The 14,595-nt window shown below is 43.6% G+C and overlaps 1 protein-coding gene and 1 pseudogene across 2 annotated transcripts; one reads left to right on the forward strand and one right to left on the reverse strand.

Moving 5' to 3' along the window:
- The first annotated feature begins 326 nt into the window (after window positions 1-326).
- LOC112874634 (vacuolar sorting protein 39) lies at window positions 327-11,986 on the forward strand. Of its 2 annotated transcripts, none has more exons than XM_025938073.1 (13): window positions 327-923; window positions 1,908-2,119; window positions 2,718-2,849; window positions 2,937-3,080; window positions 4,080-4,192; window positions 5,154-5,574; window positions 6,353-6,682; window positions 7,541-7,762; window positions 7,939-8,181; window positions 8,281-8,706; window positions 9,288-9,386; window positions 10,610-10,826; window positions 11,423-11,986. In XM_025938073.1, the coding sequence occupies exons 1-12, from the start codon at window positions 476-478 to the stop codon at window positions 10,808-10,810; spliced, it is 2,991 nt and encodes a 996-aa protein (XP_025793858.1). In that variant the 5' UTR covers window positions 327-475; the 3' UTR covers window positions 10,811-10,826; window positions 11,423-11,986. The 2 variants fall into 2 exon arrangements, with proteins under 2 accessions (XP_025793858.1, XP_025793859.1); XM_025938074.1 differs by having other exon boundaries at window positions 476-923; window positions 11,406-11,986.
- Window positions 11,987-12,085: 99 nt separating this feature from the next.
- On the reverse strand, window positions 12,086-13,204 carry LOC112874635 (annotated as a pseudogene).
- Window positions 13,205-14,595: the final 1,391 nt, after the last annotated feature.

Consider the following 14,595-nt stretch of genomic DNA (forward strand, 5'->3'; position numbering starts at 1 on the left):
TCGCCCTCGGTTTAGGTGGGGGGCAGCCAGGCAGGGCACGTGCAAAGGCGAATGCCATGTTGAGAGAGCAAGAGAAAGGAAGAAGACATGAACATATAACTTTTTCGAAATGCATGGAAGAAGGTAAAATAATAACATATCTTGAGGATATGTGAAATTTTATTTGCACGATTCAAATATTGTAAATAATAAAAGCATATTGTAAAACCGGGAAAATTACAATAGCATACATCCAATTAACCTGTTTACACGTACGTATGTGGAGCCGTGGAGGACGTATGTGCCCGTATTCCATACGTAGCTGTGCGTCGAACCGTATACGCCCGTCCTCTGGGCTCTGGCCAACTCATAACACGATCTCGACCTCCACCCTCCGACTCGAAGCGCGCCCCTCTTCCCTCGCCGGACGGACGCCAGCGGCGGCCATCTAGCACCACCGTTGGGGGCCCGCCCCCCCTGATCGCGCCCGCCGGCCATGGTGCACAGCGCGTACGATGCGGTCGAGCTGGTGGCCGGCGTGCCGGGCCGCATCGAGGCCGTCGCCTCCCACGCCGGGAAGCTCCTCGTCGCGGCCTCCGACTCCGAAGGCTTCCTCCGGGGCTCCGATTGCTCCCTGCGCATCTACTCCTCGCCGGACTCCTCCCCCGAAGGCGGCGGCGAGATCCGGCGGGACGGGCCCTACGCGCTCGAGCGGCACGAGCAGCGGTTCTGGCGGCGCCCGCCCTTGGCCATGGAGGTCAGCGCCAGCCGCGACCTCCTGCTCTCGCTCTCCGAATGGGTCGCGCTTCACCGCCTCCCTGGGCTCGAGACCGTCGCCGTCGTCTCTAACAAGACAAAGGGTGCCAACGTCTTCGCTTGGGACGACCGGCGGGGCCTCCTCGCCGTCGGTCGACAGAAGCGCCTCACCGTCTTCCGCCTCGACAGTGAGAATTCAGTTGCACTGGCTATTTGCTTGTTATGAATATAGCGATTTTCCGTTTTTGCCACGGGGTTGACCATTCGATCGATTTGGGTTTGATAGCACTCCAATTGGAGATTGGTAATGGGGATATTTTGGGGTTGTCAAGTGCGAATTTCAAATCAACTGTGTTTGGGTTAAGAGGTAAAACTGGCATATAACTGAGTAGATGCAGTTCTAGTGATGCAACATTGAAGGAATTCAATTAGTGAATCGGTTTAAGTTGGAAGCCTGTAGTGAATAGTTTTGAACTTCACACTGATCGGTCAAATTTTCTCTTTCGAACTGTGTTCCAGTCTGTTTTTAAATACATGATGTTTAGGACAACCTAATTAGTTCAGCCATATATTCTAAAATGGAGGGATTACATTGTAGTTAGTAACTCCTTTTACATGCCCACTTGCCATGCCAATTACATTACAACCCTGGCACAATGCTGTTGTGATTCTATTTTTCTATCCTGATATATTTATATAATAACCAATAGGTATAATATTCTTGTTCCACGTTATTAATGTGCACATAGTAATCTTGAGACAACAGAATATATGTTTCATGGAAATCCATCTACTTTTAAAACTTTTGTGTGGCAGGCAGTGCTTCTGATTGTATCTGCATTTGAAATTTGAGAAAGCTTCTGACGTTTATACACATTATTTTCTTGAAACTACTAGTGGGGAAATGGTCTATACAAAAAGTTTTGCTTGGCCTTGTCCCAAGTGCAGGTAGAGAACAATACATATGTCTGCTTACCAGAATTTGGTGCATCAAAATAAGAATAGAGGTTGCCTTATGCCTGTAAATGTTGGTTCCGTATGGTACCTGTTGATGGATTTATGTAAGCTTGTATAACAATGATAAGTTGACAAAGATAATAATTTTTCTAGACCATGAGAATTGTTTATTGCAATAATATCACTCTGAATGGTTCTCTATTTCTGTTTTTCAGGTGGGCGAGAATTTGTTGAAGTGAAGGAATTTGGAGTACCAGATATTTTAAAATCAATGGCCTGGTGCGGTGACAACATATGCCTAGGAATTAGGAGGGAGTATATGATAATAAACAGCATGACTGGGGCACTAACAGAAGTGTTTTCTTCTGGGAGGATCGCTCCTCCTTTAGTTGTACCTCTTCCTACTGGGGAGCTGCTCCTTGGCAAGGTATAATACTTCATTTTTTGTGATGCTGTGTCTGATATCTATATCATTTCATGAAACTGTCAGATGACAAATCTTTTTATTATGTTTTTTTGTTAAAAAAGTGACAACGTTCTCTATGCTTTAAGCGAAGAATCAAGCAGCTGTTCTAAAAATGGACTTATTTATCTGGTCCTGTAAATTTTAGTGTGAGCGTGGATGTGTTTCGGGAGGGTTTATGACCCTTCCATTGCATTTTTTTTCTGTCCTCTTAATGAAACGAAATGCAGCTCTCTGTGTCTTCGAGAAAAAAACAGACTTATTTCCACTTTCTAAGTCAAGGACAGGAGAATCTTATCGTGTGAAGTACTGAAATGTTTCTGTCAAAATTGATGGGAAGACCCTTAGCTTTTATATACACCAGTATAACATTGCCGCTAGTTAGAATCTTTTCCAATGCGATCAGTGCAACAGTATACCGAATGAAATATTCGAATGAAATATTTTTTGTATGAATATCTCTTGAAGTCATCGAGATTCTAACACTTTATTAGCTTCTCGAAGAATTCCTTTGTTCTTTCTTATTTAGTATTGTGCTTGAGTACTTTCTATGTTTATATAGGATAACATTGGGGTATTTGTTGATCAAAATGGAAAACTTATTCAAGACGGCAGAATAATTTGGTCAGACACACCAGCTTCTGTCGTTATACATAGACCATATGCTGTGGCACGCCTGCCAAGGCATGTTGAGGTAAGTGATTTCTATCTATTTATCTAGTATATTTAGTGGTAAGAATAATATCATACTAATAAGTTTCCTGACTTGATACTATTTCAGATACGGTCTCTTAGGGCACCCAATGCATTGGTTCAGACAGTTGTGCTCCGTGATGTTCAAAGGCTTGTACAAACTGGCAACTGTATACTTGCTGCACTATCTAACTCTGTTTGTGGTTTGTTGCCTGTTCCTATTGGTGCTCAGGTATTCTACTTCAGTTTATTCATTATGATGAGTATGGTGGTGCGCATTATTTGGGCCCGTGCCATATTTATAATTTTGTCCATCTCAAGCTAAATACAGTAATGCTATTACTCTGTTAGTGATGCTAACCATTATAAGATATTAAGATCAGGTGCAATATGAGAGACCTTGGTATGTATGACAGATGTAGTATCATGCTTTGTGGTTGTGGATTTACCTTTCCTCCTATTCCTTTTGAGAATGTTCATGTTGCAATTGCAATTCTATTTATAGAACAAGTTTGGCGTGCCACTAATAATAAGTATTTTAAGAACCATTGTTTAGATCAATTAATAGCTAATAATGTATTATATAATCAAACCTGAGTACCTGACATAGTGATTTTTAGTTAAATAAGAGATGAACGATTAAACGACCAAAGTTAAGTGGGTGATATTTGAGAGTAGCTCAATAGTTTCATATTCCAGTTTTAATCAGTATGATGCTAGAACTATGGATGGTAAGGTGCCCTTTAGACTTTTGATACCCTAGACCTTACATGCAAAGCTTGGCAGCCATGCTCATCATTGATACAGAAAGTGCACTGTTGCACTCATGAAGTTCTAAAGATCCAGAATTTGAAGAAACCTGTTTTCACTTTGTTACTCAACAAATCGTATTTGCTTAGATACAAGAGAAATAATTTACAGCAAAAATTGTCAGAAGAATTGCTTTAATTATTTTATCTTTTATATTATTCAAAATTAACTGTTTATATGAGTAAAAATAAAGACCAACTGCATCATCTATAAAACCATACCATGTACCTGTGTTTATACCCGTTTTCTGGTCATAGGCCATCTCAAATTTTATCCAGTAGATTATGGTGTGTTGAGGCCTTTTACATTTGTAAGGAATGCCTGGAAAGTTCACGTAACTGTTAAATTATCTTTCTCGATTGTTTGTGGTTGTTCTCAGCATTAGTTCTTAAATGTACACTCTTTCATATTTGCTCTACAGATAGTGCAATTGACCGCTTCTGGAGAATTTGAGGAGGCACTAGCATTGTGTAAGCTACTTCCACCAGAGGATTCAAATTTACGAGCTGCAAAGGAAAGCTCAATACACATAAGGTATGCTCAGATTTTCCAGTTGAAAAGAAATGTGACAATAATACTGGTACGGAATCTAGTGACATTAGGTATGTTTGAATTGTCCAATACTCCCTCCGTTCCAAATTATAGGTCATTTGGCTTTTCTATATTTGTTACTACATAATACGAGTTGTTATGTATGCCTTTTCTCTTTATTCAAGCAATTCCAAGCACTTCAGAGGATAATACTCTGCATTTTCAATTAACATGCAATCAGCCGACATGTGAAACTCAGCAAATGAATCCATATCTTTGCCTACACGCTCCTTATAACATTATTATCTCCCTGGACTTTATGTGTCCCACACTCCCACTGACTGAGTACTATAGAATAGCATGATTTTTCTTTGGGGATGCACATGTTCGTGTAATAAAAACTGTTCTGATAGAGTTGATGTAATCATGTACACCTAGGTAAATAAATTTGCCTATTATTTTGTTTTAGTATGACTGGTATGCAGCATCAGCATGTATATCATACTAGGTAATCAGAAATTCACTTTAGCTTATACAATTGTAGAAATTTGCTAATATATTACGCTTGACGCCCTTAGATTGAAAGTTCTCATCCTCCGAAGAAAAATTTGGCTGAAGCTTCGGTTAACATAAATTCTCTAATTTGTCACCCATGGCAAAGATCCCTCTGATAAGGTTTTCACTCATGGCGATACATATTCTGTAGACTATACCGCATCGAAGTGAAAAAATTATGAATGATGTTGGAAAATTAAAATGAGGTCTGTTTCAAAGGGTTTTCTTGTTAATCTCAGTGAACCTTTCACCAATTTTTTATTGGTTCAGTATTGAGTCTAGAATTGAAGTATGTGTGTGGAGCCTTCTACATTGATGCTTGAAGCAAATTTAGCATTCTCGTTTTGTTATTCTTTTGTTCTATTGACATAACTAAATGGCATCTTATCCTTTTGATTTTGTGAACTAGATATGGGCACTTTTTGTTTGATAGTGGGAGGTATGAGGAGGCAATGGAACAGTTTTCAGATTCACATGTGGACATTACTTATGTGTTATCTCTGTACCCATCTATTGTTCTGCCTCAAACACATATTATAGGTGAACATGACAAGCTGCTGGACATGCCCGAATTAGCAACAGAATCCTCTGACGTGACAGATGAGATGGAATCATACTCGTTACAGCTCCATGAATCAGATGATAAATCTCCATTGGAGGCAAAGAAAATGAGTCACAATGCTCTAGTTGCCCTTGTGAAGTATTTGCAGAAGAAAAGAAGTGGAATAATTGAGCGAGCAACGGCTGAAGTAACAGAGGAGGTGGTCTCTGGAGCTGTGCACCACAGCTTAATATTGTCTGAGCCGTATAAGCCAAAGAAGCCGAACAAGGTAGCCACTTTTCATTTTTTTTTGGTCTTTCTGCAAAAATTAGCAGCAAATAGTGACAGATGTGGAAAAGTGCATGAATTAGAAACTAATATATACAAAATAGAATAAACTAGGAGCTGATTTTTGTCTTTCTAAAGAAGGTATAAAGTTTATATCCTTTTGCATGTTATTTGAGACTGAATGATTTTTGACATTAGAATTAGTCTGAATCCAAGTTTGATTTCACACTATTGTTTATTGCTCTTGGTACTATACCTTTTCTTTTTCTATAACGGGATTCATTTTAGGACCCTGGGCAGAGTAAAGTATTTATTTATTTATTTATTTTTGAAAAAAAAGGATCTGGGAGCTTCATTCCTTGGGCATTTGGCAGGTCTCTAGATTGATTTATCAAACTCTATGGGTGATTGAGTGTCTTAGTTCAGTGTAAATTAAGAATGGAACAAATTAAGCATATTTCTGTTTATCCATTAGCTAAATTGGGATGATACTTACATTTATCATGAAAACATGATAAACTGAGCTAAACTGGGTCACTTCCGATTGTAAATATCATGGACACTTGCTTGGTTTGTAATGAATTTCATTCTGGTACCAAGGAAAATATTGCTGTAGGTTTCTTGTCAGGAATCAGGATACTACATCCGAAATCTTCTGGGTTGTATGCTTGTCAGTGTGCATGGTGCCTTTTCAATTGTACAGAAGATTGCAAATTTAAGACAGTATATGTTAATTACAACGTTGTCTGTAATTGTTGTACTTTATTTTTTGTTTTCAGAAACGAGCTCAGACACATACTAGCTCTATTGCTAGAGAAATGGCAACTGTACTCGATACTTCTCTGCTTCAAGCTCTTATTCTTACTGGGCAGTCATCAGGGGCAATAGAATTGCTGAAAGGACTTAATTACTGTGATCTGAAGATATGCGAAGAGTTTTTGAAGGAGAGGAGTGAATATATGGTGTTACTTGAGCTCTATAAAAGCAATGAAATGCACCGTGAAGCTCTCCAACTGCTCAATCAGTTAGTTGAAAAATCAAAATCTGAGATGGAGAATACAGATTTTAATAAAAAATTTAACCCTCACATGATCATTGAATATCTCAGGGTACCATTTATTTTTCCTTTGCTAGTGTTTAATTGATATTGCTTGTCGCGTAAACAAACCTATGAGAAATATCCAGTTTCAGCCGAAATCTTATATGCCTTATTGCATGGTGTTCTATTTATCCTGATAACAACTGCATATGTGAGCTAGATGGATTCATGCATAAATATGTTGCTATTTTGACACGTTATTGCCCCCCTCTGTTTTGCTATGTTTGTCCATGCACACAATACACACTAACCATGGAAATATCAGTTCCAAGAAAAAAATTAGTGTGAAATGGCCATACATGCCCCTATGAAATAAATACAGGTATTCTTCTTTCAAAGCACTTGATTAGGGGCAGGGAGTGTAAAAATTGTAATAAGGCCTTATATCCTCAATGGAGAAACATATCCTCCCAAGGCTGTGGACAAGCATAGCGAAGCAGAGGGTGTAGCATATTAGACACGAAGGCACTGTTAAAACATTAATTCAAAGTGCAATCCATATTCACTAGTTGAACTCTACATACTTTTGTGTGGTTATATTCTACTGCACGATGACGCTTCTTAGATTAGTAGGCTGTGAAGTTTATGTGATTGAAATTTTAATTGATATGTGGTAAGATCAGATATAATCACTTATTTCTTATTGCTATTTTATGTTTTATCATGTCCTGTTTCATGCTTTTGCTGTCATCCAAGAATTGCTCATTGTGGCAAAACTTGTTGCACACTGATGTTTTTCTATTTGTATTGCTTGATATGTTTTTCAGTGTTATCATTTGGATCTTTGCCTTGATACGTTGAAATCATCATGTTTCATGCCATGTAACATTTTTATACGGCTGATTTGATATTGCCTTTTCATTTGCAGCCCCTTTGTAGATCTGATCCAATGCTGGTTTTAGAATCTTCCTTGTACGTCCTTGAACGCAATCCATCAGAAACTATTGAGCTCTTTTTGTCTGAAAATGTTCCGGCAGATTTGGTAAATTCATATCTGAAGCAACATGCTCCAAATTTGCAGTCAACATACTTAGAATTAATGCTCTCAATGAGTGAAACTGGGATCAATCCTAACCTGCAAAATGAGCTGGTATGCACACATTTTTAATTGTTACTGCATTAGTATATGGAAAATTTCATGTATAATCAATTCATTTCACGCTGCTTAAATGATTTTGTTTCCTTAATCTGACCATATGAAGTCCACATTAAAGTTCTAGTGCATGGACTTAATGATGTTCTGACTTGGAATCTTCTGATCTGAAGGTGCAACTGTACCTTTCTGAAGTTATTGATTGGTATAATATTCTGAAGGAAGAGGGAAACTGGACAGAGAAAACATATTCCGCAACAAGGAAGAAGTTAATATCTACATTAGAGAATAATTCAGGTTACAATACAGACTTACTCCTTAAGCGCCTTCCCCAGGATGCTCTTTTCGAGGAGCGTGCCATATTGTATGGGAAAATAAATCAACACCTCCGTGCACTCTCTCTGTATGTTCACAAGGTACCATTGCTTTTTGTGCGCCCTGATCCATTGGCATTATTGAGTTCTGGTTAAATATTAGTTTTTAGGTTACCCAGAATATCTTGTTTACCACTGCAGCTCCAAATGCCAGAGCGAGCAGTTGCATATTGTGACCGTGTTTATGAGGAGGGAGCACAACAACCATCCAAGTCAAATATCTATTTTAATCTTCTACAAATTTATCTGAATCCAAGAAAAGCTGAAAAGGAATTTGAACAGAAAATTATTCCAGTGGCATCACAGTACCCTGGAATCCACAAGTCTAGCTCTGCTAAGTTCAAAGGGGGCCGCACAGGTAAAAAGGTTGTTGAGATTGAAGGGGCTGATGAGATACGCTTTAGCCCCAGTGGGACAGATAGTGGCAGAAGCGACGGCGATGGAGATGATGCAAGTGATGGAGGCCCTATAATGTTGAATGAAGCACTGGAACTGTTAAGCCAACGGTGGGACAGAATAAATGGCTCTCAGGCTCTTAGGCTGTTACCAAGAGACACTAAACTCCAGGTATTTTTTTTTTGTATACTGTGAAAGGTATCTTTTGATCCTGCTCACTTCTGGAATAAATGGAAGTTCATAATTAACTATTTGCCATCGAATAAGTCCACTTTTACACCATGCCGCCCAAATTTTGAATTGCTTCACTCCAAGCCATCCAGATTTGAGTTTCTTCCCTGCGTGTCCTGTGTTAATGTCACTTACTATGTAGCATGATGTAATGCACTTATGTGAATTGAGAGAGAGTAGCAAGGAAATTGCTCCTACCCAGAATATGTCAAAATATTGTGCGGGTAGGGTTAATAAACTAGGATATCTTTGTACTTTCTGTGTGTAGGAATGGACAAGCTATTATATGCATTATTTCTGTTTTGAAGTTTTTAATAAGGAAGATGTTTTGATGTGATATTGTTCTAATTTTTGCATAGACGGGATAACTCTGGTGTCATCCAGACTCATGCAAGAGGCATAGTTATGCCTTTTTAGAAAAGAACACAATTGCAGCTTCTGATGCTTATGTTCCAGTATTGATTGCTTCAGCTGTTTAATTTCCCATCAAGATTCTAATTATCTAATGTGAACATTTGCAGGATCTTGTATCATTTCTTGAGCCACTATTGCGGAACTCTAGTGAACATCTACGCAATTATTTGGTTATCAAAAACTTGATTTTCCGTGCAAACCTGCAGGTAGCTTGGCATTCTGTTGTAGCCTTTTCACTCTTGTTGTCAAGGTTTCTAACTATATGCTATAAAAGATGCTGGCCTGTGAGATTCTCCTATAAAAATGATGCTTCATTTTCAAGTTAGCTTGCTGTGCGGATTTGCCCCTTTATGCAAACCTCTGTCAGGGGGCTGGTTGGTAGAGAGTGGGGTTGCGGAGGTTGTAACTTGTAACTGAAAGTGGTCGTAGGGCGAGGGATTGGGAATGGGTTGCTGACGATGGAGGATGAGGGGGTGTGCGGCGTAGGAAGAGGAGATGCAGGGGAGTGGTAGGCATTGGGGGGCAGCGGTGAGGAAATTCCTCTATTCCTTGCTTGATCCCAATTCCACATCGGTTGAGATGGTTTGGACATGTACAACGGAGGCCTCCCGAGGCGCCGGTGCGTAGTGGAGTTTTAAAGCGGGGCGATAATGTAAAGAGAGGTAGAGGTAGACCTAGACTAACTTGGGACGAGACGGTTAAGAGAGACCTTAAGGAGTGGAATATCGCTAAGGAATTAGCTATGGATAGGAGCGCTTGGAGACTAGCAATTAACGTACCTGAACCGTGACCTTTGTTACTTTTTGTTTAACCCCTAACTCTTCCTTTGGCTTGTGCCCTTTTTGTGTTTCTTATTCTTGTTTTCTGTGGGTTTCATCTCTAGCCTACCCCAACTTGCTTGGGACAAAAGGCTAAGTTGTTGTTGTTGTTGTTGCTTGCTTGATCCCAATTGATTAGATCCCTCTGGTTTTATCTCACCTCTTGATTTGACCCCTAATATGGTTAGGGATGGAATCCTTTTATAGATTGGATCGGTCGATGCAGGTAGGGCAGCCTCAGCCCTGGTGCGCCCTGCTGCTGCTGGACCGGTCAGATCCATGACAATTTCCCTATCTAGTATGCATCTCCAAAATTTAGTGACATAATGATAACATTAGTCATTTTGTGCACATGTAAACATAAAAATGCCAGTTAAGTTAGAAGCGCGATATTTACAGATGTACCTCATCACGTGTTCCTCCCTCCCTCCCTACCATCATGTATACCATTTGTCTCATCATGTCTCTCGTCATATATGCCATAGCAGAGTATTACGTCTACATACTTATTTTTTATGATAATAGTTCTTGGGCAACTGTTATCATTTACCAATTAGATTTGTTGCGTGCACAATTAATGTTCTTTCCTCACTATATTCTTAATGCGTCAGGTAAAGGAGGATCTGTACAAACGGCGTCAAGCTGTTGTCAAGATTGATGGAAATAGCATGTGTTCTCTTTGTCATAAACGCATTGCAAATAGTGCTTTCGCAATTTATCCAAATGGACAGACATTGGTGCATTTTGTCTGCTTTAGAGAATCGCAGCAAATTAAGGCTGTTAGAGGAGCAAACTCAGTGAAACGTCGATAATATGGCCATGATCCAGGTATACACTCGAACTGCACATTGACAGATCAATACTTAATTGTGCATTAGTATATATATTGATGGATGATTGGCCACCTGACTGTTTCTGATTATTTTGCCATGAGTTGAACACAATAGTTGTTTTGCCTTCCGGTTGTAAGGTTTGGATCATCATATGGCTCCTCATATACTGCCATGAAAGTTGCGCATTGTCACTATGATCGGCTTGAGTATGGTATTATCCCACAGCCTGACTATTCACTATCTCATCACTGAGAACAGTAAAGTTCCTAAGGTCTTGTCCATTATCCTACTCTGGGCTGGTTGTCCTAAGGGTCTTGTCATAATATCGTGCTGTGAGCTTTCCAGTTGACAATGCCGTCATTGTTATTAGTGTTTGAAGTTTAACACTGCAATCTTACACAAATGAGCTTCCCTGGTAGTCAATATATACAAATGGTTCCTTTTCTTGTGTGCAAATTCTAATGCGTCATTAAGTTGCTACTGTAATGTAATAACTATTCCTAAACTAGCTAGGATAATTGTAATCCATCAATCCATTCATCACCTTTTGTCTATCTACTGTAAACCTTTACAGTTCAAATATTTGCACAGGTCAGAGCATCAGTCATGAGGAATTCTAGTTACGCACCCGGGCAAGAGCAACCCGACAAGCTCTGCAGAATTTGATTATGCTTGGAGAAAGCTGTTCTGAAAGCTATGCAATATGCTTTGCTTAAGATGCAGTGATAATTTAGCATGGTGTCTTTGGTCAAATCTATTGTCCTCTCTTGCCACGTCAGATTTTGTTGGTGCCAGCTTATGGAATTCCTTCTATTGGTCTCCACTGGATTTTAGTGGACGGCTTCAGAAGTTCAGAGCCTGACTGCCTGAGTGTATGTATCGTACATGTGCCGGCTCGCTCTCCTATGTTTTCAGTCGAGAGAGCGTACTGGAAAACTGGTTTCTATTTTTTGCGTGTAAATGACACTGTAAAGTTTCAGTCAGCAGATAGCCGTAATTATAGTGTTTCAACGGGTATTCCGAATGCTATGTAAATAGTGTCCGGCATTATCTTTTTGTTTGTATACTACTTCCCTTTTCCTTTTGCAATGATTGCAATATTTGTGCTATAGAACATTCCATATTCGGATTAGAAACTAATGAGTTATCAATATATGTAATTGGTGTACACTGTTGCTGATTCATTAATTCCTGCATTTTCATATGAGCTTGCTTCAAGATTTTTCCAACATGGCATCAACAAAACAGTTATAATTAGAACACTTGGACAGCGATAAACTTAACTAAAATAGTTAACCTAGGACACAAACCAAAAACACAAACAAAAATCAAGTGAAACCTCTTCAGCTCATAGCTCATAGCAGATTCACAACTTCCACAGTGACATTTTTATCGCACATCGTCCTTTGGTCAAGAGTTGTCCGATGGATGTCGCCATGAGTTCTTGAGCGGCTTCTCTAGCAACGCCGAGAGGTACATCTCCTTCCTCTCCGCCCCCCTGTCGAGCTTCCTCCTCGTCACCCACCTCAGCTTGCCGAACCCGACGCTCTCCACCACCTCCACGTACGCCGCCATCTCCTCCTCCCGGCAGAAGAAGTGGTCGAGCCAGAACAGCCCGCCGGGCCGGAGCACCCGGTACACGTCGAACAGCGCGAACTGCATCGCCGCGGGCGGCATCCAGCCTCTGAGCACGTGCATGGAGTGCACGACGTCCAGCGTGTTGTCGAAGAAGGGCAGCCGCGCCGCGACGCTCACGTAGAGCGGCACGACCCCGCGCGCGGCCACGACGGTGCTGAAGGGCCCGTTGAGGTTCACGGTGGTGGCCACCACGGTCACGCCGCGCTCGCTCATGCGCACGGCGAAGGTGCCGGACCCGCCGCCGATGTCGAGCCCGATCCGTATAGAGCCCGGCGGGGATGCCGACGCGAGAACCTCGTCGATGGAGAAGTCGAGCGGGCTGTTCTTCGTCTTCTTGCCGCTGGCGGTGGCGTTGAGCCAGCGGCGGCACTCCCGGCCGTCGAGGTCGAAGCAGTCCTTGCAGTCGTCGAACCGCGGGGAGCGCGCGCGGTCGACGAGGCAGCGGAAGGACTTGCACGTGTAGGCGGACCAGTGGACGGAGCGGTCGGGCGGCGTGGACCAGAGCGCGTCCGGGAGCGGCAGCGGCGGCGCCGGGTCGGGCGGCGCGGCGGGGCGGCAGGGGCTCGCAGCCGCGGAGGAGGAGCCGCTGCGCGGGGAGCTCGTCGTCGGGCAGGAGCCGTTGATGGGGTACGACATGAAGGTGGCGAGCAGGTCCGGGAAGGCCAGGCACGGATGGCCCGCCGGCGGCCGCATCTCGGCGGTGCCCCAGTTTGGGTTGCGCCCGTAAGGCAACATGTGCAGCCCCGCGAACGCGTGGAACTCCGGCGGGAGCTCCGGCTGCTTCTCCGGGACGAGGACGGTCCTCGGAGCCGTCGTCGTCGCCGGCGCGGCGGCGACGGGCGGCGCGCAGGAGGAGGAGGAGAGGAACGTGGCGAGGTTGGAGCCGAGGAGGAGGACGGCGTAGAGGAGCGAGCGGCGGAGGGGGACGCCGTGGGGCGGGTCCACGTACGCTGCCACCCTCGTGGCGGACATTGAAGAAGCCGATCGAGCGAGCGTCTCCTCGTTGAGCGCGCTCTTGGTCGGAGCAGCCGGAGGAGCAAGAGCAAGAGGAGGCGCGCGAAGCAAAGAGGATGGATGGCCCGAACCGGTGGAAGGAGCAGGAGCAGGTCACCCTGAATAAAAAGGTAGTGTTTTTGCTCGCGACCCGCGCTTGGTTGCTGGAGAAGGAAGCAACGGGAGGTGGAGGAGGAGAGGGAGGGGTGACGGCGTCCTCACGTGGCGCCGCCGGGGAGGAGGAGGGCGGCATCGACGGCTTCGGCGGATCGCCGAGAGCAGGGGAGTCTAGAGAGGGGAGCTTATTTGTGAAAATTTCCAGGTAACGAGGGTCTTTTAGAAAACATTTTCATGTAATAGTTTACAAAAAGACCCCTGGTTTGGATCGCGATTACGCGATCCGGAATAGAGGGTTTTGTGTAAAATATGGGATCGCGACTATTAATCGCGATCCGAAATAGGAGTATTTGTGTAATATTTTGATTAAGATTAGGGTGTTTTATATATCGGATCGCCATTAGATTTTGTTTCGGGTGGGGTAAGGGGTTGCTGGCCGCCGGCGCCGACAGGGCGGCTGATGAGGTCGCGCCCGTACGGCAGCGCTTGCGGCCCCGCGAACGCGTGGAACTCCGGATGCTCCAGGACGGGGACGTTCCTCGTCGCCGCCGGCGTGGAGGTGACGGGCGGCGCACAGGAGTGTAGGAGAAGAGGAATGTGGCGAGGTTGGAGCCGAGGAGGACGACGTAGAGGAGCGCGCGGCGGAGGGGGACGCCCGACCGGGTGGACGCGTCCACGTACGCGGATCCTCGTGACGGACGTGGAGGAAGCCGATCGAGCGAGCGTCTTCTCGCTGAGCGCGCTTGGTCGGAGCCGGAGGAGGCGCGCACGAGGTGATGTGTGAGCATGGACGGGGTCACCGCGCGAATGCTGACCCGAACAGGCGGACCCTGAGTAAAAACGGCGTGTTTTGCTCGCGATCCGCGCTCGGTTTGCTGGAGAAGGAAGCAACGGGAGGAGAGGGGCGGGTCGTCGCCGGCGACTTGGCATCCCCGGTTTGCGGTTGCGGCGGGTTACGCCGAGGATGGACGTTTCTCCCGAGGCGGTCTCGGTGCTCCTACTCCTAGTGAAGGTAG

Source organism: Panicum hallii, chromosome 9 (genome assembly GCF_002211085.1).
Source record: "Panicum hallii strain FIL2 chromosome 9, PHallii_v3.1, whole genome shotgun sequence".
Taxonomy (NCBI): Eukaryota; Viridiplantae; Streptophyta; class Magnoliopsida; order Poales; family Poaceae; genus Panicum; species Panicum hallii.

Excerpts from the sequence above, each read along its gene's own strand:
- LOC112874634 (XM_025938073.1), top strand. The coding sequence starts at position 476 with ATGGTGCACAGCGCGTACGATGCGGTCGAGCTGGTGGCCGGCGTGCCG. Across the intron at positions 2,120-2,717 it reads GGGAGCTGCTCCTTGGCAAG|GATAACATTGGGGTATTTGT; the intron begins GTATAATACTTC and ends ATGTTTATATAG. Across the intron at positions 8,707-9,287 it reads CAAGAGACACTAAACTCCAG|GATCTTGTATCATTTCTTGA; the intron begins GTATTTTTTTTT and ends GAACATTTGCAG.